We start from the raw sequence: 27,944 nt of genomic DNA, 5'->3' as shown, positions 1-27,944 counted from the left end.
TTGAGCTCAAAGCAGGAGGCCTGAGAAACCTAGATGTCGGCACTAGGACCCAGCCTACAACTGGCTGCTGGATGGGATAGGACCTCTTGCTGTACAAACTTGCAGTAAAATAGTCTGCTTCAGCGTTTTCCTTTTCAGAAATAAGTGCTAAAAAAAAAATCCCGACGTGGAACTTTTAAACACTGATTTTTTTTGCCTTCCTGAATCCCAACTTGCTGAGGAAAATTGCTAGGGCTTCACTTCATGAAAAGAATTTTCAAGAATCCTTGCAGAAAGACTGAAGACAGCTAAATGACCTCAGCAGCCTCAAGCCCACTTTACACGTTTACAAAATTTCTGGCGAGATTCCGGGGGGTGGGAATCAATGAGGCAGGAAGGCGAATCTCCAGCCCTTTGAGAAGGCACCACCCAGCCCTCTTGCAGCCTCTCACATCTGCAGCTCCAGCTTCTTTCCTCTCAGCAACAGGCTCGAAGCAACATGTCCTTGGGCAGCCTCATCTTTCTCATGAGCCTGCTAAGGGCTTTTGGCCTGGGGGACCCTGGTCCTTTAGAAGACGTGGTGATAGACAGATATTACATCCCTAAAATCTGCTTGCGAGAAGTCCAGATGGGGGATTTCATTCGTTACCACTACAATGGGACCTTTAAAGATGGCAAAAAGTTTGACTCCAGGTATAGACCTCTGTTCTTTATCAAACTGCATGCAAATTCCTGTCCCTGGAACTCGATCCCTTTTCTTGTTGCAGCCACACAGGAAGCCGGCTGCAAAGCCCCCTCAGAGCGCCTTCTCGCTGCAAAGATGGTTGCATGTAACTTTCCGTGAGCCTCCCTCAGTTGTGTTCAACCCCAGCTTGAATGTCAGGGAGTGCATTAGCATGCTGTCTATTCTAATCTCTTGCATGCTTTGTTTCCTTCACCTGCATGCTATGAATTTTATTTACACCTTCTGCAAGGGCAATGCCAGGTTCTCAGAATAGTTTTGCATGTAGGGTAGATTCAAGGGGCTGGCATCTGCTTTGAAAGAGCTCAGGCAGTTTCTGAGGTCCCCATTCTCCCCCCCACTCCACCAGCTTTACATCAAGGTAATGACTCCAGAGGAGTCAGAGTCGTTACAGTAGTGGGAAATCAGGCCTGAGATCCCACGCTCTGATAGGCCAGAAGCACGGGCTGGCATGGGATGCTGAACATGCCACAGAACCAGATCCTCATTTGTATACGTGTCATTCTGGTAGATCCATGAACCCAGAATCCACTGTGCTGATTTCCAAGGGAACAGAATCAAATCCTTTCGCCACAGTCTCTCAGGCGAGTTTTTCACCATCCATTGTCTTCTGTATTTTAGGTCAGTTTCATTTCATTTTGCAGAGATTAAAATACCTGGCAGTGCAGCTGCTCATGCAGAGGGGTCAATCCTGCAGACCTCATTTACATGAGGACTTTCTCTTGGGGCAGTCCGGGGGCAATCAGTGAAACTTATGTGATGGGGAGCAGAAAAGTTTGTATTTTGGATTATGTTGCAAAAACAAAGGGGAAGACTAAAACATGTTGAGTCCTCGTCACTTTAGAGCTTGTCCAAGTTGCTTGTCCAAGTGTTCCCTTTTCCTGTTGCTTTAATTCTGCCGAGGCTCACACACTAATCTCCCTGTGCTCATGGCAGTGCAAAGCAGAGCTTCCAACAATGCGATCTCTCCAGTGACTTCAGGGGAAATACTTCTGATTTACACCAAGGGTAGAATAAGCCTTCCTACACAGGAAGGAGTGCTGTTGGTGTGGGCAGGAGAGAGTATCCCTCCTATCAGCCCCTTGGGAGCCCAGACAACAGTAAAATGAACAAAATGATTGTGGGGCCACCTTGCCTCTCACATCACAGACTCAATCCTGTTGGGTTTTCAAGTGGACATTAGGGCCAAGAGCAAGAGTGGGTTGCCCCATGATACCCTCCACCACAGGCCTGGTGCGAGCAAAGGCAAACCCCTTCCATGCAAAAAATCAGGCCCAGCTGCGTGCAGCAACTGCTGCTTTCCAGGCATGTTTTCAAAGGTTCAAGGGATTCTGCTCCAGTTTAAATACTGAAATGTGCCTCCTCTTTCCCAAAAGCATGAACAAGAAGTACAGTAAATCAGCCATGCAGCTGCCACTACTGCAGTTACAAGTAGTAAAAATATATGTGGGTCTAGGGACTTCTCTGCTAAAACAGTTCTTTGTCTTGATGGCTGCAGCGTACTTTGGGAGAGAACATTAGCTGCCCATTAAGCAATGCAAATGATTGCAGTTTATTTGTAAGTTCCCAAATTGCCCTCTTAAAATGGGTTTTAAGAAAGAGACTGATCTGCCGTTAAACACGAGACTCCCATGCTGTGTTTGGGTTCTTATTCTCCCTCTATTGTGAGCATGGCATATTTTAAAATATTTGGAAGCAGCAAGAAGTCAGGCAGCTCAGTGGCCTCCAAGCCAATCTTTCTTTTTGGAGTTTGTTTGAGATGGAGGTATCGGTACATCCAGTCCCAGCTCAAACATCACCAGTGGCACCTACAAAAATAAAGAGGTCTGATCTTGCACTGTTACCAAGTCTCCAACCATGTTCAAAATGCAGGGTTGAGCCTACTGATTCTTACTAGCATCAAAGAAGTCCCTGCAAGACCTCCTTGCAGGCTTGGCTTTTGCTGCAGAAGAAATCTGCCAGGCAGAGAATGGGGGAAGGGGGAGGGGAGGGGTGCCCATCTCCTGTCCAATGCCCCATATGTGCAGTGCTTCCCTCCTCCTATTCCAGGGCAGTGCTGTAAGGCATGATCTTCAGTGCATTATGAGATGCCATTTGGCCCATCCTTAGCCTGCCATGTCACACACTAACTGCTTTCACCACAGAGATGTGCAGGGATAGCTGAACGGTAGGGGGCTGAGCAATGGGACCCTGGTCTTGACTATGCTGCCAGCTCACTGAGAGACTTAGCTGATCTGGTATTTGCAGAAACGGCTTCTGATGTCAGGTGCTTGCACGAAGCTACCTGGATGTTGATCCTCTTGACATCGCCCTTGGCTGGGTTGGGCTGGACTAGGACCCAAACTCAGAGGAGTCTTTTGAAAATGCTGAGCCTTTACCTTAATGAACCTTGAAATGTGGCTATACTCATGTTTAATAACCAGTAACTGATTAATGCTTGGCTCATAGTTGTTAAGGTCAGGTGGGCCCATTGTAATCCACTACTCTGACCAAATGATACAATGGTTACCTCAGGAGAGCAAGCAGTATTGGGTCATTCTTTGCTAGATGGGTATTTTCCAGCAACAGAAAACAGGGTTTGTATTATACCCAGCAGTAGAAACACTGGCTGAGAGCTCTGTTGTTGGAGTCCAGCGTGGGGATGTGATGAAACAGCAGGCCAAACTGATATGGCCTTTGACCTTGTCTGCTTTGAAGCACCCTAGATACAGCCCAGGTGCCTTGACGCATCTATCTCCATTCATCCCCAGCTATGACAGAGGTGCCACTGTGGCCGGCGTGGTGGGTGTTGGGCGGCTGATCACCGGCATGGACCGAGGCCTCCAGGGGATGTGTGTAAATGAGAAACGGCGTCTGATCGTCCCTCCTCATCTGGGTTATGGCAGTTTAGGAGTCGGTAAGTGGGCCCACATCCTAACCATCACCTAGTAGCCCTGCATGGCTACCCTCACACCAGCAGAGCTCTAGGAGTGCTGTTGGTGTGGGCAGGAGAGAGTATCCCTCCTATCAGCCCCTTGGGAGCCCAGACAACAGTAAAATGAACAAAATGATTGTGGGGCCACCTTGCCTCTCACATCACAGACTAAATCCTGTTGGGTTTTCAAGTGGACATTAGGGCCAAGAGCAAGAGTGGGTTGCCCCATGATACCCTCCATGCACCCTTGCTCCACTTCCATCTGCAGTGCTAAGAACCTGTGTGCCTAGAGCCTTCTTTGAAGTCAACAGGCTCTGCAGTTCTTAGGACATCCGTAGGCTGTTTTCCCTTTGGGGTGGGTTGTTCTCCTTACAAGGTGGGCATGCATCTGCCACTGGTGCCTGCACCAGAGACCCAGGACTGGACCCTTTGCTGGGGAATACATTGCACTGTACAAACCATTGTCCAGTCCCAGCTTCCTCCTTCCCTGAGCAGCTAAGCTGCCCCTATGGGCTTCACAGCCAACTCAGCCTGAACCACATGCAGACCATCTGCAGCTGTGACCACAAGGATAATGAAAGGCTCCCAGACCTGGAGCCTCTGCCAGACCCAGCTCTGGTGCATTCAGCCATCTCAGGGTGAGAGGCCAGTCTCCCATTTCCCTCTCTTACTAAACCAGACAGCAACAGGGCCTGCTTATTCCAGCTACTCATGGCACCGAGATTCCCTCCCCCAAGGTGAGTTTATAATACTGAGTATAACACCCAAAAGAGGATGGGAGGAGCAATTCCAAGGTCTCAGCCAATAAGGAACACATGAAAAAAAGAACAACCGGCTGGTGGAAGCATCTAGCCCAGGTACTCCAGGATTCCTTGTCCCAGAGCGCAGCCCATATATGGCTTGGGCTGGAGAGGACCAGGGCCTCTTGCAATGGGAGATAATTTTGAAGACATTTTATCTCATCCCTTAGCCACACAAGGTCAAGCAGGACAGACAGGAGCATCATGTCTAGGCAGAATTCACTGAGGATATGAATGATTCGCTTCCTCTTTTTCTCTTGGCACATTCAGTTGGATGCGAGTTTTTCATAGATGCTAAACATCTGCTACATTCACCTCCAAAGGTGGCTGTATTTTGGTGCCAAACAAAGCCATCTCACCTTATGTTGGGTATGACTAAGCCTAATAAACATTCAGAACCTGACATGAAAGGTGCTAAAAAAGGGCTAATTGCTGTTTATTCCCTACTGGTAAATCATCATCAGCATATCGAATAGCAGATCACTGTTTTGCTGTGATGTGGCACATATTCCTTGAAATGCAAAAAACAGCAGAAAAAGAAGGTGAGGGATCCAGTAGGAGTGATTCTCTACTCACCAGGACTGCACAGGTCCCCCATACAGGCACTCTCTGTTCCACTTGGATGGAGGTGGGTGGAGGAGGGGTGGGGCTGTAGTTGATTCAATTGCAGAGAAAATCCAGATGTTTTGTGCGTTCATCACCTGATGTATGCTAGTCAAAGTCATCCCTTGTTAAAGTTCAAGTGATCCTACTTGAGATCTGAACCCCGGCAACCTTCAGCACTGAACTTTTCAGTGGCCAGGTCCCAGTTGCTCTTCTCAAAGTTGAAATAGAGATTCCCTGAGTCTACTCTAGACCAGGCAACAATGGGGGACAGAGACCTTCCTTCTCCCACTTGTGTGGTGACGATAGGAAAAGCATGTGTCCAACAGTAGTTGTGGGCAGGGATCCTGTGTCCTGGCTCTGCAAACAAGCCCTACCAGTCACTGTAGGGCCAGGTCCCGTGTCCCACTGGGCTGACCCGTTCTCCTCTGTCATTCCCTACAGCTGGGCTGATTCCTCCTGATACCACCTTGTATTTCGATGTCATCATGCTGGACATATGGAATAAAGATGACAAGCTGCAGATCGACACCTTGTACAAGCCAGAGCATTGTAATCGCACCGTGGAGGACTCAGATTTTGTGCGGTACCACTACAATGGCACTCTCCTGGACGGCACCCCTTTTGACTCCAGGTACAGGATACCAGGCTAGGATGGTGCTGGGGAACAGTGGTGGTGAATTGCCAGCTGCCTGCCTTGAAGATCAACCTGCATCAGTGCAGCAAGCAGGTGGCTCCAGGGGTCAAACTTTCTCACACCAATATCCATCACTTTCAATTAACTCTGTGGCCCCTTGTGCTTGGGATGCCTGTGCTGAGCTAGTAGGGTTGTGGGGGCTGCCTATCCCCCAGGGCGCTTCTTCCTCTTGTCTCTTTCCTGTTCTCTCCCCTGTTCCAGCTATGGCAAGGAAGGCACATACGACACCTACGTGGGAACGGGCTGGCTGATCAAAGGCATGGACCAGGGCCTGCTGGGGATGTGTGCTGGGGAAAAGAGGAGGATCACCATCCCCCCATTCCTGGCCTATGGGGAGAAGGGCTATGGTGAGTGGGAAGTCATCCCTTGACCCATGTGGCAGAGCCCCCTGCCTGCTCCACTGAGCATCACAAGGAGAGGATTGCAGGCACTAGTGCCCTGCTAGTACATGGTGCAGCCACCAAGATGTCCTTTCTGGAGCAGCCAGGCTGGGGGCTGTTGGCCTGACAGAAATGGGCAGGAGAGGGACAGGTCCTATCAATCACAGCAGGTACCAATCCACCCTCGCTTCCAGCATGTCCCAATAGAAAGGTCTGATGAGGTTCTGAGGTGAGGCTACCAGCCTGAGTCAGGCAAGTGAGAGCATTACATAGGCCCAGCCTGGGGACCACCAGGACAGAGGTACCACTGCAAAGAGAACAGAGAAATGGACTGAGGACTGGAGGGGACTCAAGGAGTCAGTAATAGGTGGGGAAGCCCTGCAGAGGCTCTTGCCTCAGATCTTGGGTAGACTTCTGGTGCTGTCCATTGTGACATAAACTGTAGGGAAGATTGGTGTTGACACCAGAGCTGACATCAAGTCCGACCCTCTACCTGGGACAGAGCTCACTGCCTCCCGAATTTGGGCAGGCAGAAAGAACATGCCCAGGCCAGCAACCAGGGCCTGAGCTATCTGAAGGCGAGGGAAGGGGGTAGCTGGGATCCTTTTCAATAGTAGATTATTCCATCCTGTCTATTGATAACACTGCTTGTGTGGTGGTGCTGGGAGAGCCCAGCCCAGTGCCCAAAGAAGGTGCACAGCCCAAATGTGGCCACCTGTTGCCACCAACATGACACTGTGGCACATGCAGAGCTCTAGGCCCAGTGTGCTGTACTGTATCACAAGCTGAACAGAAAGAGCGAGCACTGCACATCAGGGGACTCCCTTCTGTACAGAACATGAGGGGTAGCTACCTGTATGCAGTCACCTAGCAGGCTGCAGCTCTGTCCAAGGCCCCTACCTAGTTCTGTCCCTTCAGTTTTCCTGGGCGCATGGTGGGGACTAGTTCTGCGTGAGGCTGAGGCTCTTGGCTAATCCCCCACTAGGCACAGTGATCCCACCCCAAGCCTCTTTGGTGTTCGACGTGCTGCTAGTGGACCTGCACAATCCAAAGGATGGTATCACCCTGGAACACCTGGAGGTGCCAGAATCCTGCAAGCGCAAGACTGTGACTGGGGACTTCATCCGCTATCACTATAATGGCACTCTGATGGATGGGACCCTCTTTGACTCCAGGTACTGAGCAGGAGGCAACAGGATCTCCACACCAGCATGCTCTGTGTCTGAGGCCCCTTGTACTGTCTCTGTGCTGTGGCCGGCTCAACAGAGGTTCTTGCCGCATGGCTCCTGGAGTCCTTGCACTGGTCTCAAGGGCAGCTGGATGGTGGCTTCTTGGCTGCCCCTGCTTTCTGGGGAAAAAGTAGATGGTTGGATCCTCTTGGGTAACAGAAAATTCAGACTGAGAATGGAACAGGTGCCTGACCCCCATTTTAGTCAGCCCCAGGCTAAAGGGAGCACTGACCTCAGGGGTCAGGATCTCAACCAACAAACATGGCACCACTGGGTGCTCTGACTGCCCAGCACAGTGGGAGTCTCTCACCAGCTCTTGAAGCTGGTTCATCCAAGGGTTGTGCTGCATGCAGCATCCTCACCAGACTGGCCGTGGATGCAGGCTCTGGCATGCAGAGACAGTCTGTGGGCCTGATACAGCCACAGAGCCAGCATGCGGCCACATGTAGGATATGAGACCAGGGTCAATGTATACTGCTGGCAGTGCATGGAGTCCATTGGAGACCTGCAGACTGAATCTTTGATCCCCCTATTTTACATGGTCACCAGCTGTTTCCAAAGGGAACCCTACACCTCCATCCTTCCCAGAGACATGCAGGTGTGTGAGGGGCCCTGAATTTTGGTTGCTGTGGGCCAGGTACTGCTGAAGAATGGAGAGGCCAGGTACTCTCCCATCTCAGTGAGTCATGGCTAACACGCCCCATTCACATTAGATATGCCTATGCAAGATGTTTACTGTGCAGTATACTAAATAGCTGCACAGTAAACATCTCAGCATCTACATGTGCATCCCTGTTAGGTTGGAGTAAACTAATTTACTCTTGTATTTACAAGTACTATCCTGCTGTGGAGTAAAAAACCCCCTCAGCAGCACGCATGTAGATACTGCCCCAGCTGGCCAGGGTACAAAGGTGCTTCAGTGCAGGGATTACCTGCTGGCCAGCCCCGTGCTGAAGCACCGTTGTGCCCTAGCCAGCCCCTCCACAGCACATTGAGCCAGAGGGAGCAGGCTCCAGTTGGCAGGCTGACCCCTCAGCTCTCCTGCTTGCTGGGGCTACTCCAACCTGGCTCAACATGCTGGAGTCCCAGGCATGTGTTCAAACGGCACGTTTGGGAGCAATAAATCCCAGAGTTTATTGCACATGTAGACATGCCCAGTGAGAACGTAGGTGTTTAAGACTGGCTGGAGCCTGCCTTCCCCAGCCATGAGATTGGGACATTTCCAAATGTGGGTCATTCACCTAAGGGGGCATGAGAGGCCCCTTGACTTTTTAGCCCCTATAAATGGATTCAAATTCAGAGCACAGCCCCGCACCACTATGTGGCCAGACAGACACATTCTGAAGTGGAGAGGCTCTGAGCTTGATTAGGGTCCTGGCAAGTCAAGAGCACTGGCAGAGCTTGGGATGTGGGTTGGGGTCAGGGCAAATAAGTCTGGATAATCTTGTGACCTGAAGGTGCTACTCTTGCTGCAGTTACTCCCGTAACCACACCTATGACACCTACATCGGGAAGGGCTACATCATCCCTGGCATGGACCAGGGCCTGCAGGGCGTCTGCGTCGGAGAGAAGAGGAGGATCATCATCCCCCCACACCTGGCATATGGGGAGAATGGAGCAGGTAGGGAGGGGGCCCCTGGGGCAGGAGAATGCCAGGACTGGGGAAGGGGCAATGTGTGACCCCTCTCCTTGTTGCCTAGACCCCACACATCCCCTCACCAGTCCCACTATTTCTGAGAGCAGAGCAGGAACTTGCACCCTGGGCCAGCTGGGTGATGCCCTGGAGAAGAAGTGAGGGGCTTGCTGTACCCTCCATGGTCAGGATCTGAGGCAGCACAAAGGAAGCACAAAGTGAATTGGAGTACAGGGGAACTCTGATGGGGAGATGGAGGGGAATGCATTTCCCCACAGGAGAGGAGGGAGGCCTTGCACTGGGACTCCTAGAAGAACTCTGATGAGCAGGGTATTAGAAAGCAATCCTGCCCTGTTCCCTGGGGGCAAAGCCAGGAGAGACTTTTCACAGCCCCAACCTCCTTGGTCCTCCTGAGTACTTCCCCCAAGCCCTTCATGAGCCTCTTTGCACTTCTCCTCCAGGTGACAAGATCCCTGGCTCAGCTGTCCTCGTCTTTGACATCCATGTCATTGACTTCCACAACCCTGAGGACCCAGTGGAGATTGAGACCCTCTTCCGGCCTGAGGACTGCAATGTCACAAGCCAGGACAGGGACTTCATCCGCTACCACTACAACTGTTCCCTGATGGATGGCACCAAGCTCTTCTCTTCGTGAGTTCCCTCTCTCACAGGCTCCAGGGGACACCCCGAGGGCAGCCTGAACCACTTTCTCTTTGCAGCCCCCCTTTTGTTTCCAAAATTGCAGCCACCTGAGCTGCTGCAGGGGGATCATGCTTACTGCCATGGCACTGATGACAGTAGGCTTGTTAGCTCTACACAGCTAAGCAGGATGGGTTCAGTGAGGATCTGGAGGGACATCCACAAGTTGTACAGGAGGTGGCAGCAGGACTGGAGGGTTCTGGGGGTACCGTTCCTTTAGATTCAGGTAAAACCTGGCAAGCAGAAACAGCACTTGTTCAGCTCACCAGTACAGCAGAGGCCTTTACAACCAGGAAGCAGATCCCTGCGCACAGAGATGTTTATAGGCTGGATTGGGGCTGAGGCCTGATGTTTTCATTGTCTCCTGTAGCCATGACTATGATAGCCCTCAGGAAGTGACCCTGGGAGCCAACAAAGTGATTGAAGGGCTGAACAGAGGCCTCCTGAATATGTGTGTAGGGGAGAAGCGAGTGATCATCATCCCCCCACACCTGGGACATGGAGAAAACGGAGGTGAGGGGCACGGAGGAGGGAGGGGGCACATGCCTGTGAACCAGGGTCTTATTGTAGCAAGCTAGGGTCTTACCTGGCCCCTGTGATGTCCTGGCTGACCCCCACCCAGTGTAATACTCAGAAGCTTATTCTTACACTTCCTGCCCCAGTGGGGAGAGAATCAGACTCCACAACATGTACCTTTTACCTTTTAGCCCGGGGGGTGCCAGGCAGTGCTGTACTCCGGTTTGAAGTGGAGCTGATGTCCCGGGAGGACGGAGTCCCAGAAGGCTACCTATTTATCTGGCATGAGGACCCACCCGAGAACCTGTATGAGGAAATGGACCTGAACAAGGATGGCGAGATCCCACCTGAGGAGGTACAGGGGGGGTAAAAAAGGGGGGCAGGGGAAGGCCACCCCAGAGGGACCTGGGGATGCTGGAATCAGTTTAGCTCTGACTCAGAGTTGAGGCTTTCCAAAGAGGGGGACAGAATGAGACTGCAAAGCTACCCAGTTGCTATTCAGTACCTATATTTGGTCCCCAGCACTGTTGCAAAGTGACAGTGTTTGTTGGGGCTGATAGGTGTGAAGCTGGTAGAAAAAGGGGTCTGTCACAAGTCAGCCCAGCAAGCCTGCCAGCCAAACATGAAAGCCACAGCCTGGAAAGGGCTAGTTATGTGCCATGTAGCAAGGCACTTGTGCCACCAGGCATGCCAGGAAAGTTACAGCCCAGGCCAGGAAGGACAACAGCTTAGATTGTGCCTAGCTGAAGGCTGGAAAGGAAAGGTGGGGGGGGGGCTGCAGGTCCCTGCCAGTCTGCCCTGCCCTGCCTCAAAAGCCTGCAGCTCTGATTTGTATTTGCAAAGCCTCCCCAGGTGGGCTTTGAAGACAGAACCAACAAGTGCGTTGGAGCCCAGGGGACCAGGAGAGCAAAATTCCTCTACCAACAGTAGTGTGCAAAGGCCAGACCTGCCTGGCCATTGCTCTCCACCCCAGAGCTGGGTGCATGAGAACATAACCATACGCCACCACTTGGAGCTTGCTAAGACCCCTTTGTGCCAGGGGACAGAGGACAAGACCATTGCAATAGTCACAACATAGCAAATTGTTCTCACCCCTCCCTGTGCAGTTCATCACCTTCATCAAGACCCAAATAGCAGAGGGAAAGGGCCGTCTCATGCCTAGCTCAGACCCGGAGAAAGTCATCGCTGACATGTTTCAGAACCAGGACCGGAATCAGGATGGGAAAATTACTGCTGAGGAACTGAAGCTGAAGACAGATGAGGATCAGGAGAGAGTCCACGAGGAGCTCTGAGGGGCAACTGGTGCTCCTGCTTCTGCCAACAGAGACAGAACCTCCTTCCTCTCTCCCCTTGGCACAGGCTGTTTCCCCTCCCCACCAAGCCTGCATCCAGGCAAGCCACCCCAGGCAGTGCGGGTCTGAACCCTCTGCAGAGGTTCTCTCTGAGTATTTGTAATTTTTTTTTTTACTATTTAAACAAGTTTTATTTGGGGAGTCTCAAACAGACTAGAGGGAACACACACACACACATGCATGAAGAACATATACATTAAGTAAGCAGCCAGAGGTTCCCACATTTTCTGGTTCTTCATTCCTTATTACCAACAGGCTAGGTCCAGCCACAACCTCTGCTTTAGGCTCTCTCCCACAGCCTATGCCCTAGGCTGTAGGAGAGCTATGGGGCAGCTCATCCCTGCCCCCTGCTTCCCCGCAGCTCTTGCATCCTTGTGCTTTCAGACCCAACCCAGGCCTTTTCTTTTAGTGAGTCACTCTCCCTAGCTTTGCACTCTCTGCTGGTCCCCTCTGGAGCCAGAGAAAAGCCCTTCCAGCCTGTTGTGTTAGGGCAGGGTGTCTCTAGGGCCCTATCTCCATCAGGCTGGAGGGGAGAGGCCACACTCTCAGTGCTTGTGGTCACAGGCTAGTTCCATGCCCAGAAATAGTGCTGGCTGCATCCTAGCATCTCACTACTTGTCTTAGTGCCACACAGCCTCACTTCAGGTCCCTCTGGGGACAAGCAGTGGTGCTGGGACTCTGAACTTGGTAGCATCCTCCAGCTACTTCAGCCACCCCAGTTTCAGAGCCAGGAACTCCCAGGCAGTCAAGTTGCAAGCTAGACTGTGAAGTTATTACCCAAGGGCCCCACAGCCTCCTCTCTCCTCAGGCTAGTCCTGAGGACTTTTCACTACCACTCACCTAAGCTGTCTGATTCCTCCAGTGACACTGCTTGCATGCTTCAAAATTGTTGATCAGGGTTTTCACTGCCAAGTGGGAAAGGCACTTACCAGCTCTCCTACTGGTTGCAGAGCATTGGCCAGTCAGAAGCTGCTTAGGAGTCCCAGGGCAGAGGGCCAGCTGGAGCCATATGCAAAGCAGTCCCTTTGCTTCAGCTGGATTCTTCTCACAGCACAAATCCAGTAGTCGCTCCCTGCTGTGCAGCACCTTTCCATTTCCTCCATAGTATAGTAACTTAGGGATTCGCCTCTGGCTGCTGCTTGGATTGTAAAAGAAAAGCCAAGGCCACGATTTTCCAAACTGGTGAGTGTTCTGGGGCAGGGAGTGCGGAGGTTGGTTTTAGATGAGCAACTGGAGACCATAAAAAGGCCTGTTTTTTTGGGGTTTTTTTTCCTGTGGGCAGATATATGGCATTTCCAGAAAGTCAGGGACCTTTAAGAGGTCTTACGATGGGCCCTTGAAATCACTAGTCATCAGGGCCCAAACTCTTATCCCTGGACTCCTCCCTAGAAGTGGGCTGATTTTTCAATCCATCTGAGCTTGCAGACAAATCCAATTGATCCCAAGAACTGAGATTCTTCAGCCCTCTGGGAAATCCATCAACTTCTATTTAGCTGCTCAAAAGGATTCAGGAGCCCCAATGTGAGGCTCCCTGGTTTGCAAACAGCAGACAGCCCCTCTCCCTTGCCTTTGCATCAGTTAAAAGGTTTGCAAATAAAGACTGTTGGGAGAGTGTTTGTGCCACCTGCTGGGCAAAGATCATGTATTTGATCTTTTATTAGAAGTGCAAGCTCTGTCCAAGATTAAAATAAAGTCCTCAATAGCAAGGTTTACTTTGCACCCAATAAATGGATTCCAGATGGTTTCCAACATCTGCTTGCTGTCCTGTTATTTTAGAGTGAAGTGTGGTTTGCACTTGTCTGGCTAGTGAGATGAAGATAGACCACCTATCCATCCTAGCATTGGCTCTAGCAATGGGGGAAGTTCTGGAGATCTGGCTGGATAAACCTGCTGGCCAAGCTTCTGGCATCTGCAGTGCTGGCTGGGAAATTAATTCATCTGCACTGGGGGAATCCGTGTGTTTGTGCTGTTTCTCCCAGCTCCAAGAGGAGACTGCTAGGTTTTTAAGATGTCAGTGGATCTCTGTCAGCTACACACGTCAGCTACACGTCAGCCTGGTTTTTGTGTGGGTCATCTCACTGCCCATTCCTCCCCCACCACACACACAGCTGCCCCCATAGTCCCTTGGGACAGATAACTGGCACCTGCAGTTGTTAGTGTGGAAAAACGCTGGTCACCAGCAGCGAAATGGGAGGGGCCTGCTCACAGGTTCTGACTGCCCTGTGCAGGTTTCTTTGCATCGTCCAGCTGACACCGCCAGGACAGGACGGGGGGTGAGGCACAGCAGAACGTCGCTCCAGTCCTGCAATGCTTCTGTTGCTATGGCAGTGTTGCCCCAGGTGACTGCAGCTGGAACACAGCTGCAACTTTGCTTGGGCTTTTACCCATAGTGCTTCTGCACTTAAGGAGTCAGGAGCCATAGCTGTCCTCTTCAGCTCTGCCATGGGCTTCTTGAGATGTCAGACAAAGCACTCAGTGCCCTCTGCCTTGGCTTCCCAGCCCAGAAATAGGAATAACCAGCTCTCCTGCCTTTGCAAAAGGGATGCTGAGAAGTGCAGTTCCTTCCTGGGTTCTCTCTAGTAGCTGGCCTTACAGCTCATGCAATGGACCCAGATGCATACAAACAATGTGTGCCTTTCTTTTTTTAATCCAACATATTTATTTTAAAATATGGAAAAAAACCCACGTCCAACTGTGAAACAGGGAGCAGGGAGTGAGCCACATAACTGTGAGAGCCCAGGCCAGAATTTACAAGGAGATCAAAAAGTAACATTTCTGTTATCAAACAACACAGGGAAATAGGTTGTGAGCCCTCCACAGCAAAACAACCACGAGACAAAGGGCACCACTGCTCCAGGGACAGGATTATTAACAATTAGCAAAGTTAACAAAATAAGGTTCCTTCCATCACAGTTGGGCAGATGGGCAACTTGGGGAAGAGATATAGAAGCCACTTCTTATGCAACTCAAGTCCTGTATCTTCCAGACTAGTGTGGAAGAAGATGAAGATGGAGTTTTAAAAGGTGAATGCAGGAGCTCTGAGAAAGGCTGTGACCCCAAACTGTTGCAGAACACATACAAAGACCAGCATGTCACAGCCACACTGACAAAAAACTAGTTGTACCTTGGATGGTGCCGTGCTTGGAGTTTAAGATTCTAGTTTCCCCATAAGAGTCAAATGCCAGTGAAGCCAGAGCTCACACCATAAGCTGGGTGCTTATGAAGCCACCAGCTTTCATGCCAAACCCCACACAGGGACAAGGTACCAATTCCTGACTGCAAACAGACTTTAGAAAGTATTTATAAAAAGGAAACTTCACACAAGTATAAACGCACACATCTTCCAGGTCCCAGCTCTGTCCCTGGACTGTGCTGTCTCAGAAGATAAGCATCACACCAGTCAGAGAATCCCCACTCACTCACCTCCATTTCAATCCCATCCAGCTGTCACTCCCAAAGGGAATCCTGGAGAACAGGGCTGCAGAGGGTGAGGCTTTTTTTTTTTTTGTTATGTATGATCCATGGGAAATTTTACAAAAATAGAGGCTATTTATGACACATAATGTGCTGCTTTTAAAACCCAGTTCTACTGGAACAGCTTGCCAAAACACTTTGTAAAAACTAAACAAGACAACACACGGATCACTCCCTCCTCCTGCCCCTTAGCCTTCAAACTGACTACCCCCAGAGCCCTACAGCTGTGTGGCAACCAGTGCACACTGTACCCTAATGTCCATCACCTCAGACTCCATCCCCTTCAAGACAAACCTATTTCCTGGCAAATTAATTGCAGCTTCTGCAAGCCAAAGCCCAGCCTGAAGGGCTGGGGAAGCCTTGCATGAGCCATTTCCAAGTAGGATTCATTCCACACTTCAATCCAGTCCTCCTGCCACTTGGAAAGCCACTAAGCAAAACCCTCCTCCTCCCTAGTAATGGCTAAACCCAGGTCTCATCCCATGAGCAGGTCCCAGAGGCAGTCAAAGAGCAGGTACCCTGGAGATCATACAGCATCAGGACCACACAAACCGCTCACGAATTCTGGTTTTCCATGTTCCAAGTTACAACCTTAAGGCCTCCTCCTACGCACATGCTATTGCACGCCTGTGCTCTAACACAGGTCTTTTGCTTTTGCTCCAGGCTCAGTTTCTATTGCAGAGGGTCTGTATGCTCAGCCCTTCTGGTTTCCCAGGGTGCAGGAGGATCAGGGCAATGCACTCTAAATCAACTCACAGGCAGCATGTAACACCAGAGGGCAGCACTGCAAACAACCCCCCAAGATCCTAGGGTAGAAGAAGCAGAACACTGACCAGAGAGCATAGAGGAGCTGGCTTGGCTACAAGACAGCAGATCTAGAGGGTTTCCGCAGCAGATGACCATGCAGGCACTCACCCGTACCAGCAGGCTGAAGGGCTGCAGTGCCACTGACCCACTTGGTACAGCACAGCTTGGGTGCTTTGCAATTTGCATGCAACACACAACCAGAAAACCAAGAGCGAGGCAGCTGCTTCCCTACAAAGGGAGCTGATGCAGCAAAACCCAATAGGCCCAAACCAATGGAAGAAGGTTTGTCTCCAAACCCGGGGCTGAGCAGAGATCCTACTTCTGTGTGCAGCTGCCCAGGGTGTCTCCATCCAACATTGAGTTTGCTTCAGAGCTGGAACATCTATTGGCCTGGAGCTATGTGGGTTTGGGGCTGCAGGTTTTGCAGTGGTGTGCAGAGATCAGGGGACAGAGCAGTCTGGAGGAGCTAGCCTCTAATTCCAGCACTGGCAAAAGGAGCAGTTTGATAAAAGTTGGTGATGGACACAACACAAGGCTGCCCAAGTGGGGGGGAAGGGGCAGCTGCCAAGGGCATCAGGATGGATTCAAGATGACATAAAATCCCTGACTGAGCAATGGAGAATGTGTCCCCAGGGGCCATCCTGAGAGGTCTGAGTTGGGATCCCAGGTCCCACACTCAGGTTTCTGTGAAGATGTAGTGAAGGATGCCATTGACCACATCCAGTGTCTCATCTCTCTCCAGTACAATGTCATAAGACTCCAGGTACTTTCCTCGATGCTCCTCTACCTGCAGGGAGGGGATGGGGGTGAAGGGTTAGCTGCTGCAAATCAGCGCATCCTGCCCCTACACCCAGATCATCAGAAGAGAAAATACAGGCAGTGTTGGGGACAGGTACAAGATCAGCTGCCCTGGAGGAAGCAGCGGGGGGATGGACTCCACTGACTATCCCTAGGGCAGAGCCTGACAAAGCAAGCTGACCTTACAGTTTCCCAATGCAATCCCTCAGAGCTGCCGCTGGAGATGACTTCCCTCTAGAAATCACGGAATCACTTACTCCATGGCTCAGTCAGCCCTTGCATCTCAGCTGAGGTGGCTAGGGAGGGCATCAGTGACTGTGATGGCTGATCCCATGAGGTGGACACCCACCCATCAAGAACTTGACTGAAGCCCATCAAACCTCTCTCATACACTTCCAACATTTCCCTGCACCATGACACCTCACAGTTCCTCTACTGAACACCTGGGCCATGCCAGGGCTCACATTGGTAGAGTCCTCCCGTTTCCCAGGTCTGGGTCCCTGCTCACCTTATCATTCAGGAATCCAATCTTGAGGATGTTCTTCACACTGGCAACCCCATCTGCCATGGTGAGGTCTCCTATGGAGTCTCCCAGCAGGATGATACTGGTCTTGGTGCTCAGCTGCTGGAAGTACTCTGTGTTGTTTAGGACTGAGTTGTTCTTGTTGTAGGTGTGGATCAGTGGACTTTTGAAACCTCTCAGGATGCCCTGGGCAGCACAGGACAAACAAATAGGCTGATCACTGGGTGTCTCAGGGCTGAAGGAATGAAAGGTCAACAGCAGCTTTCTCTAGGAGGGCAGCTGTCTCCCTACCCCTGGGCCCTGCTTAAGAGCCACCCTTATATTCAGTGAAGGGCTGGGCACAGCACCAGAACCCTTTGGCACTACTCTATGAACTAGCCATCTGGCAGTGTCCCTTTCTCATCATGGCACTCTCAGGAATTGAGGGCCTATTTCTCAGCAACTCAGTCCCCTTTAGGCCTCCCTGGGTGTACACAGGGCTGTAAGGTTGTGCAGAAACAGTCCCCTGAGGATGTCCTTTTGCAGGGCACCTTCCCCAGTTGGCAGAAAACAATGTAAGGCTTGTGTACGAGGGTAGAACATGAATATGTGGGAGCCTGGCTGTGGGGGCCCTGCATGGGGCTATGCTCTGCTTCTACAGGACTGCAGGAAGCAAAGAATAAATCTGAGCAGCCCTGGGGCCAGCCAGCCCAGCCCCAGAACTCACGGTTTAAAGCCACCTGACTCTCCCCTCTTCACTGCCCCTGTCTAGCCATAGGGCAAGAACCGAGTCACTGGCAATCAGACCCCAAACACCTAATGGCAGGAAAGAAAAAGTGGCAGGTCGTCAAGACTAAGGCTTTGGTTTCATTAGGAAAACACAAGGCTATTACAAAGCTCACAGAGATTTCCCAGGTCTCAGCACCTTCCAGTGAAAGTAACCTGCTGTGCTGCTTTCTAGGGGGTTGGAGGCCAGACAGGACCATGACCCCTGTTGTTTTGGGCCTCAAACAGTATCCCTAGGCCAATGCCTGAACAGAGAGTAAAAGTAACTCAAAACAGAGGAAAGAACAGCAGCCCAGGTTCTTTGTATGTGAAATACAAAAGGTGAAGGGCTACTTGTACCCTTTTTCCCTATCCTTGTCTGCCTTGCTCTTGGCAGCAGGGATTTTCTCTGACTGTCCATACAGTGCCTTGTGCAATGGAGCCCTGGTCCCATAGAATGGAATGGGAGAAGGGGTTACTGCAACACAAATAAAGTATCATTTTTAAGTGATCCTATGGTTACTAATTGAAAGTGTTGCCTTAGCAGCAGGGAATGACAATTCTGTTGGAAAAAAATGGCTTTGAACCCAATGATGCCCCTCCCTAAATATTCTCCCCTCCCTGAACTCTGTGCCAAGGAATTGCTTTTCTCTGCAGAGTCCTGAAAGATGAAAGGCAAGGAATGCAGCTCACATAGTCATCAAAGTCCATGTAGTTGGACACCACATTGATGTTTGGGTGGAAAACATTGGCCTGGTGGATAATTTCTTCCAGGATATCACCCACGCCAGCCGAGAAGATGAACAGGGGCACGTTGTTTTTATGGAGCTGATCAAAGAATGCATTGAATCCGTCCCTAAGAGAAGAAGGGGGAAAATGCATGGCATACAGCATCACAGAAGCACCTTTCACCCCAGGGTCATCAGCAAACAGGAAGACTGCAATGTGATAAGTGCTTTCCTCTCCAAGGCAGGGTCTTCTGCCATGTGCCCCAAGCCACAAGGGAGCTCCTTAACTTATGCTCCTTAACCTCCCTATATGGCCTTAGGTTTACCAATCAATTTTGCACTGTGGGTAAAATCCAGTGCTGCTTTACAGGCCAAGACAAGGCCTCAGGTCTCCACGGGTTAATCAGGGCATGGACCTTTTACTGATCCTCTGCACTAGGCTGAACTGTGCCCACCAAAATCTTTTTCCTCATGGTACTCAAACTCCCTAAATCCTGTCCCATAAGGCACTAAGCTCCATTCAAAACCTGAAAAGAATGCTCCACAGATGACTGCTCCCACAACTATTCCACCATCCTGGCCCCAGACAGAAGAGACTGGATCTCATTTCTGTATTTAGGACCTTCTCTAAATGCTTACAAGGAGTTGGGCAGCTGTGGAAACTGAGGCACAGCGGGGGGAAAGACACTTGACCCAGGTCAGAGATGGAGCCAGTGTTACAGCTGATATCCCAATTCAGGGGTCTTGACTGCAGGGCTTTAGACCATGCAGCCTTCTACTGCCAGACACATCAAGATGCAGAAGCTAAGCAAGAGTCTCCTGATGCCTGTTTAGCTCAGTGGGTCTGGAGGAAGGAATTTAACCCTGAGAGAACAACATTCCCCAGGAGGAGCACAGCTGCTAAAATTGACTGAAGATCTAAGTCCAGCTAATGTTGCTAGCAAGGAAGACTTGCTCTAGCACCCCCTCCTCTGTGATTTTGGTCAAGTTGCCTGTAAATTACATAGGATTGTCAAGCTGGTCAAATGGTCAATTAATCCATCAAATATTATCAATTGATTTGTCAAAGATTATTTAACCTGTCAAAGATTATAGAAATATTACCCAAAAAAACTACATTTTTTGTAGTTTTCTTTACAGAAATATGATTTTTTGTTGTTTCCTGACACATTTCTTAATGGAAATGTGGGCTTTTCCTGTGTTTTTTTTTTTAAACAATTTTAGACCTATATTTGATAGATCAATTGACCAAACTTAATTTGACCAGTCAAATACCCAACCCTAAAATTACCTTCAGGGAGCATGGTGCTTTGCCTGCCTTAGAGCTGTCAGACAGCAACTTCCTATAGTAAGACTCATGAGCCAACCAGGATCATATGGCTGAGGTGCTGGGAGTCCAGCTTCTCAAAACCACCCCCAGCAACCCTGTCCTGCCTGTTAGCCATCTGCTGTCTCCAACTGGCTCTCTTGCAAGCTCCTCGGGCCAGCAACCATCACTGTTAACTTAAGGGCAGCATCTAGCCCCCGGAGGCCCCAGTGCTGGCTAGACCCTCCGATGCCACCACAGCACAAAACAATAAATACTACTATCAGAGGGACCCTGTAAGCAAGCGAGCATGGGCATTTCCCCTGCACGCGCTGCAGCACATCAACTGCAACTCTGTGGCAGTGACCCAGAGTTGAAATCCCTGCAGTTACTCAGATGCTAACAGGTACCTTATCTTGGGCTGTGCAAGTGAGCAGACCCCCAGCCACTTCCACATTTGTCATCTGAGCCACACAGGAAGCTTCTATTTCTGTAGCTGTGGCTCTCAAGAAAGAGAAAGAGTGGCTTATCTTTAACAGAGCAGCAGTGCTTGCCAACCACCTCCCCCAATGGCAGCTGATGATCCTGCCAGGCTACACTAAGCTGGCTCTGCTGATAAGCAAGGTGGAGACGGTTCTCTACACAGGAAGGACCTGGGTTGCAGGCTGAACAGTTCTTAGAAAGAACGCTAGGCTGGAACTCATGCGACTGCCTTGTTTCTGCTTTGCATAAAGCCAAACTCCCAGCAGGTGGTAATTTTGATCCATCATACAGCGAAAGTCCTGTTTGGAAGGGGCTGAGAGATGGATCAGAGCTCAGTTTAAGGCCTCTTTTTTCCCTCTCTTGCACCCCCAGGTTCTAGACAGCACAAGCAGGAGCATGATGAAGCCCCTCGGCCATGTATTCTCAGAGAAGGGGGAGGAGAGGACATAAGCCGTCCCCAAGTGAGTACCTCAGCATCACCTCCGATTCTTTGACTATCTGGGCAATGTCTCTCTTCAGAATCTTCTGCTGGGATAGGAGGTCATGGGCCCGAGTCCACCTGGAAGCAAATGGCAAAGTGAGCTCCGTCTCCAAGGCAGTCAGGCAGCCTGCATGGAACTGTCCTCAAGGATGTTATAGAACCAACCAAATCATCTCCATGGTAAACAGTTGCTTAAACAGAGCTATGACTACCTCTCTGCTTCATATGTATGGCTTGCTATGGGCAAGCAGCTGCCAGGAGAATGGGAGCACTTCTTGAGTCCATGCATTTCTTTTGTATTTATCACCCAAGTAATCAGGATGTCAAATACACATCTAAGACTGAATGTGCTGTGTCCACTGAGGCCTCTTGCCCCAGCACTCCTTGATTCAGTTACTATTCATCTATTCTCAGTGCCCAGTTATCAGATGAAAAACACCATATTCCCCCCCCGCCCAAAAAAAAATCGGCCTTGCAAAATCAGGGTGCATATCTTTATGCACGGAAGCCGAGTATTTTGGAGCTGAAATAGAAAAATGGAAACATGGATGACAGCTGTAATAGCTGGCCACTTTTCTCCATGCTGGCCACAGGGAAGGAAGGGTGGAGCCAAAAAACAGCCAAAAGCTGCTGCTAATTTGGGAGCAGCTGGGAAAGGATTAAAACTCCAGCTTTTGCTGATGTTGCAGAGTGTACTCCGCCTCTGCAATCAGGGCTCAGCATGCATGTCTGATCTGGGGGCATTTGGTATGCAGGAAAATATGGTAACTTATCTATCACCAACATATCAGGTGCTCAGGGATCCCTTTTGAAACTGGGCACGAGCAGGTAAGTAAGCTGAAACCACAGCTACATCAGGCATGGTGGCACTATCACTCAAATTAGGAATAATGAAACTACATGCCTGAAGGAATACAAAGGAATTGGAATTTGCTTGTCAGGCATGAAACCAGGATAATTTATTGCTGATGTAAATCTCAAAGGGCCCTTTTATAGCTTCTGTGCCCTGCCCTCAAAGGCAATGCATTCTCCCAGCTGACTTCTTGTCCTTTTTGTCATTGAACTTATTGGGAAAGTTAAACTGGGAGCTGCAAGTTTTCAAATGAATCTACCTAATGATCAAATCGACTGAGATGTTCTGGACAGCTTATGAAGCCTGAATGATATCACACTGGGACCATGACGTGCCAAGGCATTCTGCATAAGAGCCAGTGAAAGAGGCAATTACAAACTTTTCATTCTGAGGCTACAAGGCATTAACTTTGTGCTGCCATAAAAAAAAAAAATTATGACAGTAGAAAAGACAAGTGAACTGACATGAAAACACTTTGTTGCACTACAAGTGCTTACATTTTGTAGTACCAACAAAAGGTGGTAACAATTTGTGCCACTTTTTTTCTGGTTGACTTCTGTTCACTTATGGCAGGAGAGTGTGGGGTGCCAGTAGTGGCCTGGACTCTCCCACCACCCCAGCCAGGAACTACTGTGGCTTGAAGGGACAGATCCTGGGGGAAAAAGAGCCCTGGGTGCCCCAACCAGATCTGGTACATGCACCTACAAGCAGGGAAAGCACAACTCTTGGGGTGTGGGGGAATCCTACAGCAAAAGGAGAAAAATGCACTGGGGTAATCATTCCCCCAGCACAGATCAGCAAGCGTGGAGTGGGGAACCTTCCCTAGGAGTTCCTCCTCTACTTGCACATGGCCCCTGCCTCAGGGATGGCAGCATAATAGGTGTGCTGGCACCTGACATGCTCTTCTCACTGCTGCCCCTGGGTTGTGGCACTATGTGCAAGTGGAAGGGGAACCCCTAGGGGAGCTCCCCACTTGAAACCCCTGCGGAGGGATTCCTCCACCCCTCAAAAAGGGGGGCATATCTGCAAGCAGAGGTTTTCCAGTTGTAGATGCATGCCAAGTCAGAGTGGAGCACATGGGACCCTTTTCCCCACAGATCAAGCCCCTGAAAAGCTGGGGGCAGGGGACTGACCCTGGGGGACAACAACCCTGGGGACATCTGTTAGACATCCATGAAGACACCTTCTACTGCAATGTTTCATGGCACAGCTGATCGTGCTCCAAAGACAGCATCTATTTCCAGCCCAAGACTTGTTAGCTTTTGCAATTTCAGTCACTCACCATTCAACCATGAGAGGGCATTTCTCTTCCAAGGTCCGGTTGGGATCGATTTCAATGGGATAGTAATAGTGCAGCAGATCTTTTAACTGGAACATTTGACAAGTTTCAAAAGAAAGTGCAATAAGTGCAAAGTCTCTAAAAAACAAACCGAGGAACTGCACATTCGCTAAATGCATCAAAGTTCAAAATCAAGCCTGAAACAGTTTGGTAAATGAACACAGGGCTCCCAAAGATGACAAGGGTTTAATATGGCTTTGGAAATCCTGCCAACACTGGGCTTGGTTCAGATGCTCTAAACTCAAATGAAATGTTCCTTCCTTTCTTGCATCACTGTTCCACCTGCCTTGAAATAGCCATGATTAGATAAAAGCTAGACAGCAGGTTTGTCAAGTTTCCCTTATAGGTCTTGCTGGAAACACTGATCAATATATACTGCTCACACAAAAGTTTTGCTGAAGTATTGGTCAGCTTAGGCCTGAGGAGCAAACCTGACCCTTGCATAAACTCTTTATGTAAACAACACTTGGCATGTGAGCCAGAAGGGCACTCCGGGCAAAAGATGGGAGGGAGAGCTGGCTATACAAGGTATAGGATAGTGCAGTGCCTGAATGATAAGACTAGAACAGGAACACCCAGAACAAGACCATCCAAGAGATTCAAGATACAGATGGAGCACAATTTATAAAATGATCAAAGCAAATTATGTAAAGAGAATTGGAAATCAAGGAAACTTTGTAGCAGCCTAATGGAGTCTATGTGGTAGTGAGCTGACTACCTTGTCACAGGTACAAACAAATGCCTTAACTCCTGGTAGGCAAAATGTGTTAGGGCTGTGCTTGTAGACAATAAACCTACCCAAATCTTTGCCACTAAACTGAGCCTGTGGTCATTTTTTATGACAAGACTGGTGTTGGAATCTCCTGGCTGCGACTTTGTCAACACCACAGTTCTTGGGACAACAGTGACAACACATCAATAAAATCCTACGAGGACAACAGCAACAATGACACTAATCAGCCTCAATGACATCCCTCATCTGCACAAAGTGCCTGCATCACCTTTGGCTGAACTGTCACTGGAAGCTGGCTGTTTTCTTCTTTGGAAATGGGTGCACATCTCTGCCCCAACACTATGTTCTATTACCTTCTACATGTGGGCCAAGAAAGCAGACACCTGGCAGGTACAGCAGTATGCAAGCAACAAACTGCACTGTATCCAGAGTTAAAAAAGACAATGCCTTACCACCCAAAACGTACCTCTTTCTTGCCTTCTTCAGTAATGACATGACTGTTATCTAAGATATCTGCAAAGACAAAAACAGTCACTTATATGGCCCAGAAATACCCATACCATCTTCTCTGTCACGTAGAAGGACAGGAATTGGCACTTCCAAAAAAAGGGATTCTAGGTGCCCAGCTTCAAATACTTTAAAAGGGCAGTTACTCTTCCAGGATCCACCATAGTTTGTGTCCCCTCTAAGCACAGAAGCCCAAATTTGTAGTCCCCTCTGAAACTCTTTACTAGGCTCCCTGCTTATGTCCTACTCCAAATGAAAAGCAACAATATAGCTGGGATTTGTATAGTCTGAGTAAAAAGTGTACAAGAAGACAGTACTAGCAAGGGACTTAAAGGTAGAAAGGGGATTGGGACTTTCTGGTCACATAAAGGAAGGCTGGAAAGCCAAGAGTGGCAAAGAGGGTGTAGAGGTGAGCCCAGAATGGCAGGGGCAGAGAGGCTGAGGCAGGAGTCAAGTTATATGCAACTCAGAAAGGAAGGACAAAAGTCTGGGATTTATGAAGAAAGTGAGGAGGGAAAAATCTGTGGGAACTGGGGTGGAGACAAGGGCAGTAAATAGGAAGCCAGCATCTGCAATGGGTTTTTGGAGAGTTCAGAGTAAGTGAGACAGAAGGAGAAAAAGCTGTCAGCTCAGAGATGGCCAAGGCATGGAGCAGAGGTGGAAAGCGGATCAAGATAGATGAGTGGGAGAGTTTAGAAAGGTCTTTTGGATGCAGGGGTGGAGGTGAGATGGAAGACAAGCGTTGACGACAGAGGCAGGAGGGAGTAAGGAGAAGAGCTGGCAGTAAGGAAGAAGGTGATCCCAGAAGGATCAGTAAGAAACAAATGAGGCAATTCAACTCACTGTGTGAAGTGGGGCACCGCCGTCCATTCCATCCAAACCGACTCAGCGTCATGTCAAAATCAGAAATGACCTGGAGAACACAGGGATGATGGAGAAAAGGACAAAGTAAAAAAGGAACCAAGCACACTGCAATTTTAGAGGCACATGGGCAAGGGCTGTTATCTGCAAAGACCTGAGCCTATGGACAGTACAAAGCACTCACTACCGAAGGAGACCTCCTCCTAGCTACAAGGCATAGTCTGGCCAGAAGCTCTGAGGTTCTGCTCACAGCTCTGAGAGAAATGCTCTCCTAACTAATGGATAGGCCCCGCCCCTCTCTGTGCCTCAGTTTCCCCATCTATTCAACAGAGATGATCCTGCTGATCCACCTCTCAGGCCAGTGTTGGAAGGATGGGTTGATATTTATAGAGCACCCGGCAGAGAAGGAAAAAGGATGGCCCAGCAGCTAAGAGAGCAACATGGGCCTCCAGAGAACAGACTCAACTCCCAGCTGTTCCACACTTCCTGTGTGACCTTGGCCAAGTCACTGTATGGTAACAGCTTCTCCCACAGGCGTTGTCACAATAAATTTAAAAAAAACAAAACCCAAGGTGCTCAGACATCCTGGGACACACCTTACAGTTGTCAGGTGCTGCAGAAACAAAGCAGGATGTTACCATCCCTTCTCCCTACCCCCACACACAGAGTCACTTCAATGCAAAACTTCCTACAGCAAAAGAGGTACCTGCAGTTTGTTTATTCCATCTTTCTTGATGGATGAGATTATCCCCCTCACATGGTCAGGGTTTTTCATTCGCACAGTCATTTTGTCTAGTTCCACAATCTGCAAGCAGAGAGGATTGCCAGGTAAAGTGTGATGCTCAGAGATAGGGCCAAGCTGCAGATGCCAGCACCGCCATGGTTTAAAAGCCACTCCCAATATAAACTTGCACTGTAAAGGGCTTTAGGGAAGAGTTTTCCCCTTGTGCCCCAAAAGTAGACTGAAGAAAACCAAGTGCTGAAAGTTGATAGGGTGGAGTCTCAAACATTGTTTCCAAATCAAACTGACCCTAATGAGCAAACAAACAAACAACAAATTTCCCTCCCTGTTTCTGGAAAGCCCTAAGCAGAAGTACCAGCTGCAAGGGGCTTAGGCTCTGACCCCAAAGCTGCCTCTGTGACATTAAAGAGGCAAGGAGATCCACCTGAATGGACACAGTTGCAAGACTGGGCCTTGCTGAGAGCTTCTGCAGAGAGGTTCAGGGGACCAGACCCCAGCCGGCTCTCAGACATGCAGACTCTGCAGAGTGCACAAGGATGGGCAGAGACCCATCAGCTTACAGCACTCAGCCCGGGGGAACAGAGATCTGGGGGAGACGTGGTGTTGTTTCTACCCAACCCCTCCACAGCAACAAAGCTCTGAGCGATGACATGCTCGGAGGCGATCCCCAGCGGAGCCCCGCGCCGAGCTGGCTGGCCTGTGCCTGGCCTGCAGCACAGAAGGTGCCAGCAGGGAGACCCGAGCCAGCCCCCAACACCTGGGCAGCAGAGAGGCGCCCCTGGCAATGAGGACCCGCTCCAGCATACGGCCCCCGTGCCACAGCGGCAGAGGCGGTCCAGCTTCCCGGCCAGGGGGCTTCAGGAAGGGGACCCCCCCAAGAAGGGCACCCCCTCCCTCCAGGGGGCCCCCAGAGCCTGTGCTGGGTAGCAGAGCTGCTCTCGGCCCCCCGCCCCGGACGCTGCCAGCCCACGACCCCCTCTCGCCCGCCCTCACCATCCCAGCCGGCTCCTGCTCGCCCCGCGGAAGACCGAGGTGCGGCGCCGCGCAGGCGCATGCGCAGGCTCCGGGGGAGGAGCCGCAGCGCGGGCCGGCCCCTGGCGGGGGAGGAGCGGGCAGGGCGAGCCCCGCGCCGGGGCTGGGCGGGGCACGGGACGCTTGATGTAGGCTGCGGGGTGCTGGAGGGAATCAGGAGCCGGTTTGGAGGCTGGAGGGCTGGCACCTGGGGGTGTCGGGCGGGGCGAAGGGGTCTCGCAGGTGGGCACGGGGCACAGCCTCACCACGGGCACCCCAGGAGCCTGCCTTTGGGACAACAAGGTGGCCCCAGGTCATAACCCGAAGCCGGGCTGGCACTGACTGTCTGTCCTAGGGATGCCTGCAGGCAGCTGATAACCAGCAAGGCGCGGCGCCTGCTGTCACCCCGCGGGGCTCTGCCGCCCCGCCCCGCCCCGCGGAGGCCAAAGGCCCCCGGGCAGGGCGCGCGCAAAGGTCGCTGGGAGGAGGCGGCTTAGCTTCCTTGTGCACAGCGCAGTGGTGAGTGACTCGTAGAGCCGGCCTGCCGACTGAAACTCTGACCTTATCGCAAACCCATTGCTTTCCTTTTCACCACAAGCCCAGCCCCTTGCAGTGCTACCAAGCGAAAAAAGGCAAGCGGCTGCAGTTAAGTTGCGTTTTTCTCGCAAAACAGTCGTGAGAGGAAACTGAAAGTTAAAGGCAGGTGGCTCCTCCTCATCAGACCACAAGGTGAACGAAAGAAATACAGCTGTGCTGAAGGCTATGAATGGTTTGTAACACCACCCTACAAACCGGGTGGTTTTTAAAAAGCATTGTGCATTTGTAGTGACTGGAAGAGCTTTATAAGCCTCACAGGTCCTTCCTTGCGTGATTGTTTCTTACTGCCCCTTTTACCAGCCACCATGCTGAGCCACAGGGAATAAAAAGCAATCTAAAACAGGAAGCCATTTATCAAATTTATCTAAAAGCAGAAACCAATGCCAGCAGCAGCATAAGGAACTGCCTCATTC

At 50.4% G+C, this 27,944-nt stretch overlaps 2 protein-coding genes across 2 annotated transcripts; one reads left to right on the top strand and one right to left on the bottom strand.

The window, feature by feature from the left end:
• Window positions 1-336: 336 nt before the first annotated feature.
• On the top strand, window positions 337-13,299 carry FKBP10 (FKBP prolyl isomerase 10). The gene is made up of 10 exons (XM_090044424.1): window positions 337-672; window positions 3,472-3,617; window positions 5,483-5,672; window positions 5,937-6,082; window positions 7,101-7,290; window positions 8,820-8,965; window positions 9,439-9,628; window positions 10,047-10,189; window positions 10,384-10,547; window positions 11,299-13,299. Exons 1-10 carry the CDS (start codon window positions 479-481, stop codon window positions 11,482-11,484), a joined length of 1,695 nt encoding a protein of 564 aa, XP_089900550.1. The 5' UTR covers window positions 337-478; the 3' UTR covers window positions 11,485-13,299.
• On the bottom strand, window positions 11,648-27,252 carry NT5C3B (5'-nucleotidase, cytosolic IIIB). Its single transcript, XM_090041662.1, has 10 exons — window positions 27,143-27,252; window positions 26,917-27,088; window positions 25,888-25,986; window positions 25,164-25,233; window positions 24,280-24,326; window positions 23,024-23,109; window positions 20,877-20,966; window positions 18,584-18,746; window positions 17,132-17,332; window positions 11,648-16,612 (listed from the first exon to the last, which is right to left on the bottom strand). Exons 1-10 carry the CDS (start codon window positions 27,250-27,252, stop codon window positions 16,502-16,504), a joined length of 1,149 nt encoding a protein of 382 aa, XP_089897788.1. The 3' UTR covers window positions 11,648-16,501.
• Between the last annotated feature and the right edge of the window lie 692 nt (window positions 27,253-27,944).

Source organism: Crocodylus siamensis, chromosome 4 (genome assembly GCF_052110815.1).
Source record: "Crocodylus siamensis isolate JL-2025a chromosome 4, ASM5211081v1, whole genome shotgun sequence".
NCBI classification, from domain to species: Eukaryota; Metazoa; Chordata; order Crocodylia; family Crocodylidae; genus Crocodylus; species Crocodylus siamensis.
This window is presented reverse-complemented; position numbering and strand designations above follow the sequence as displayed.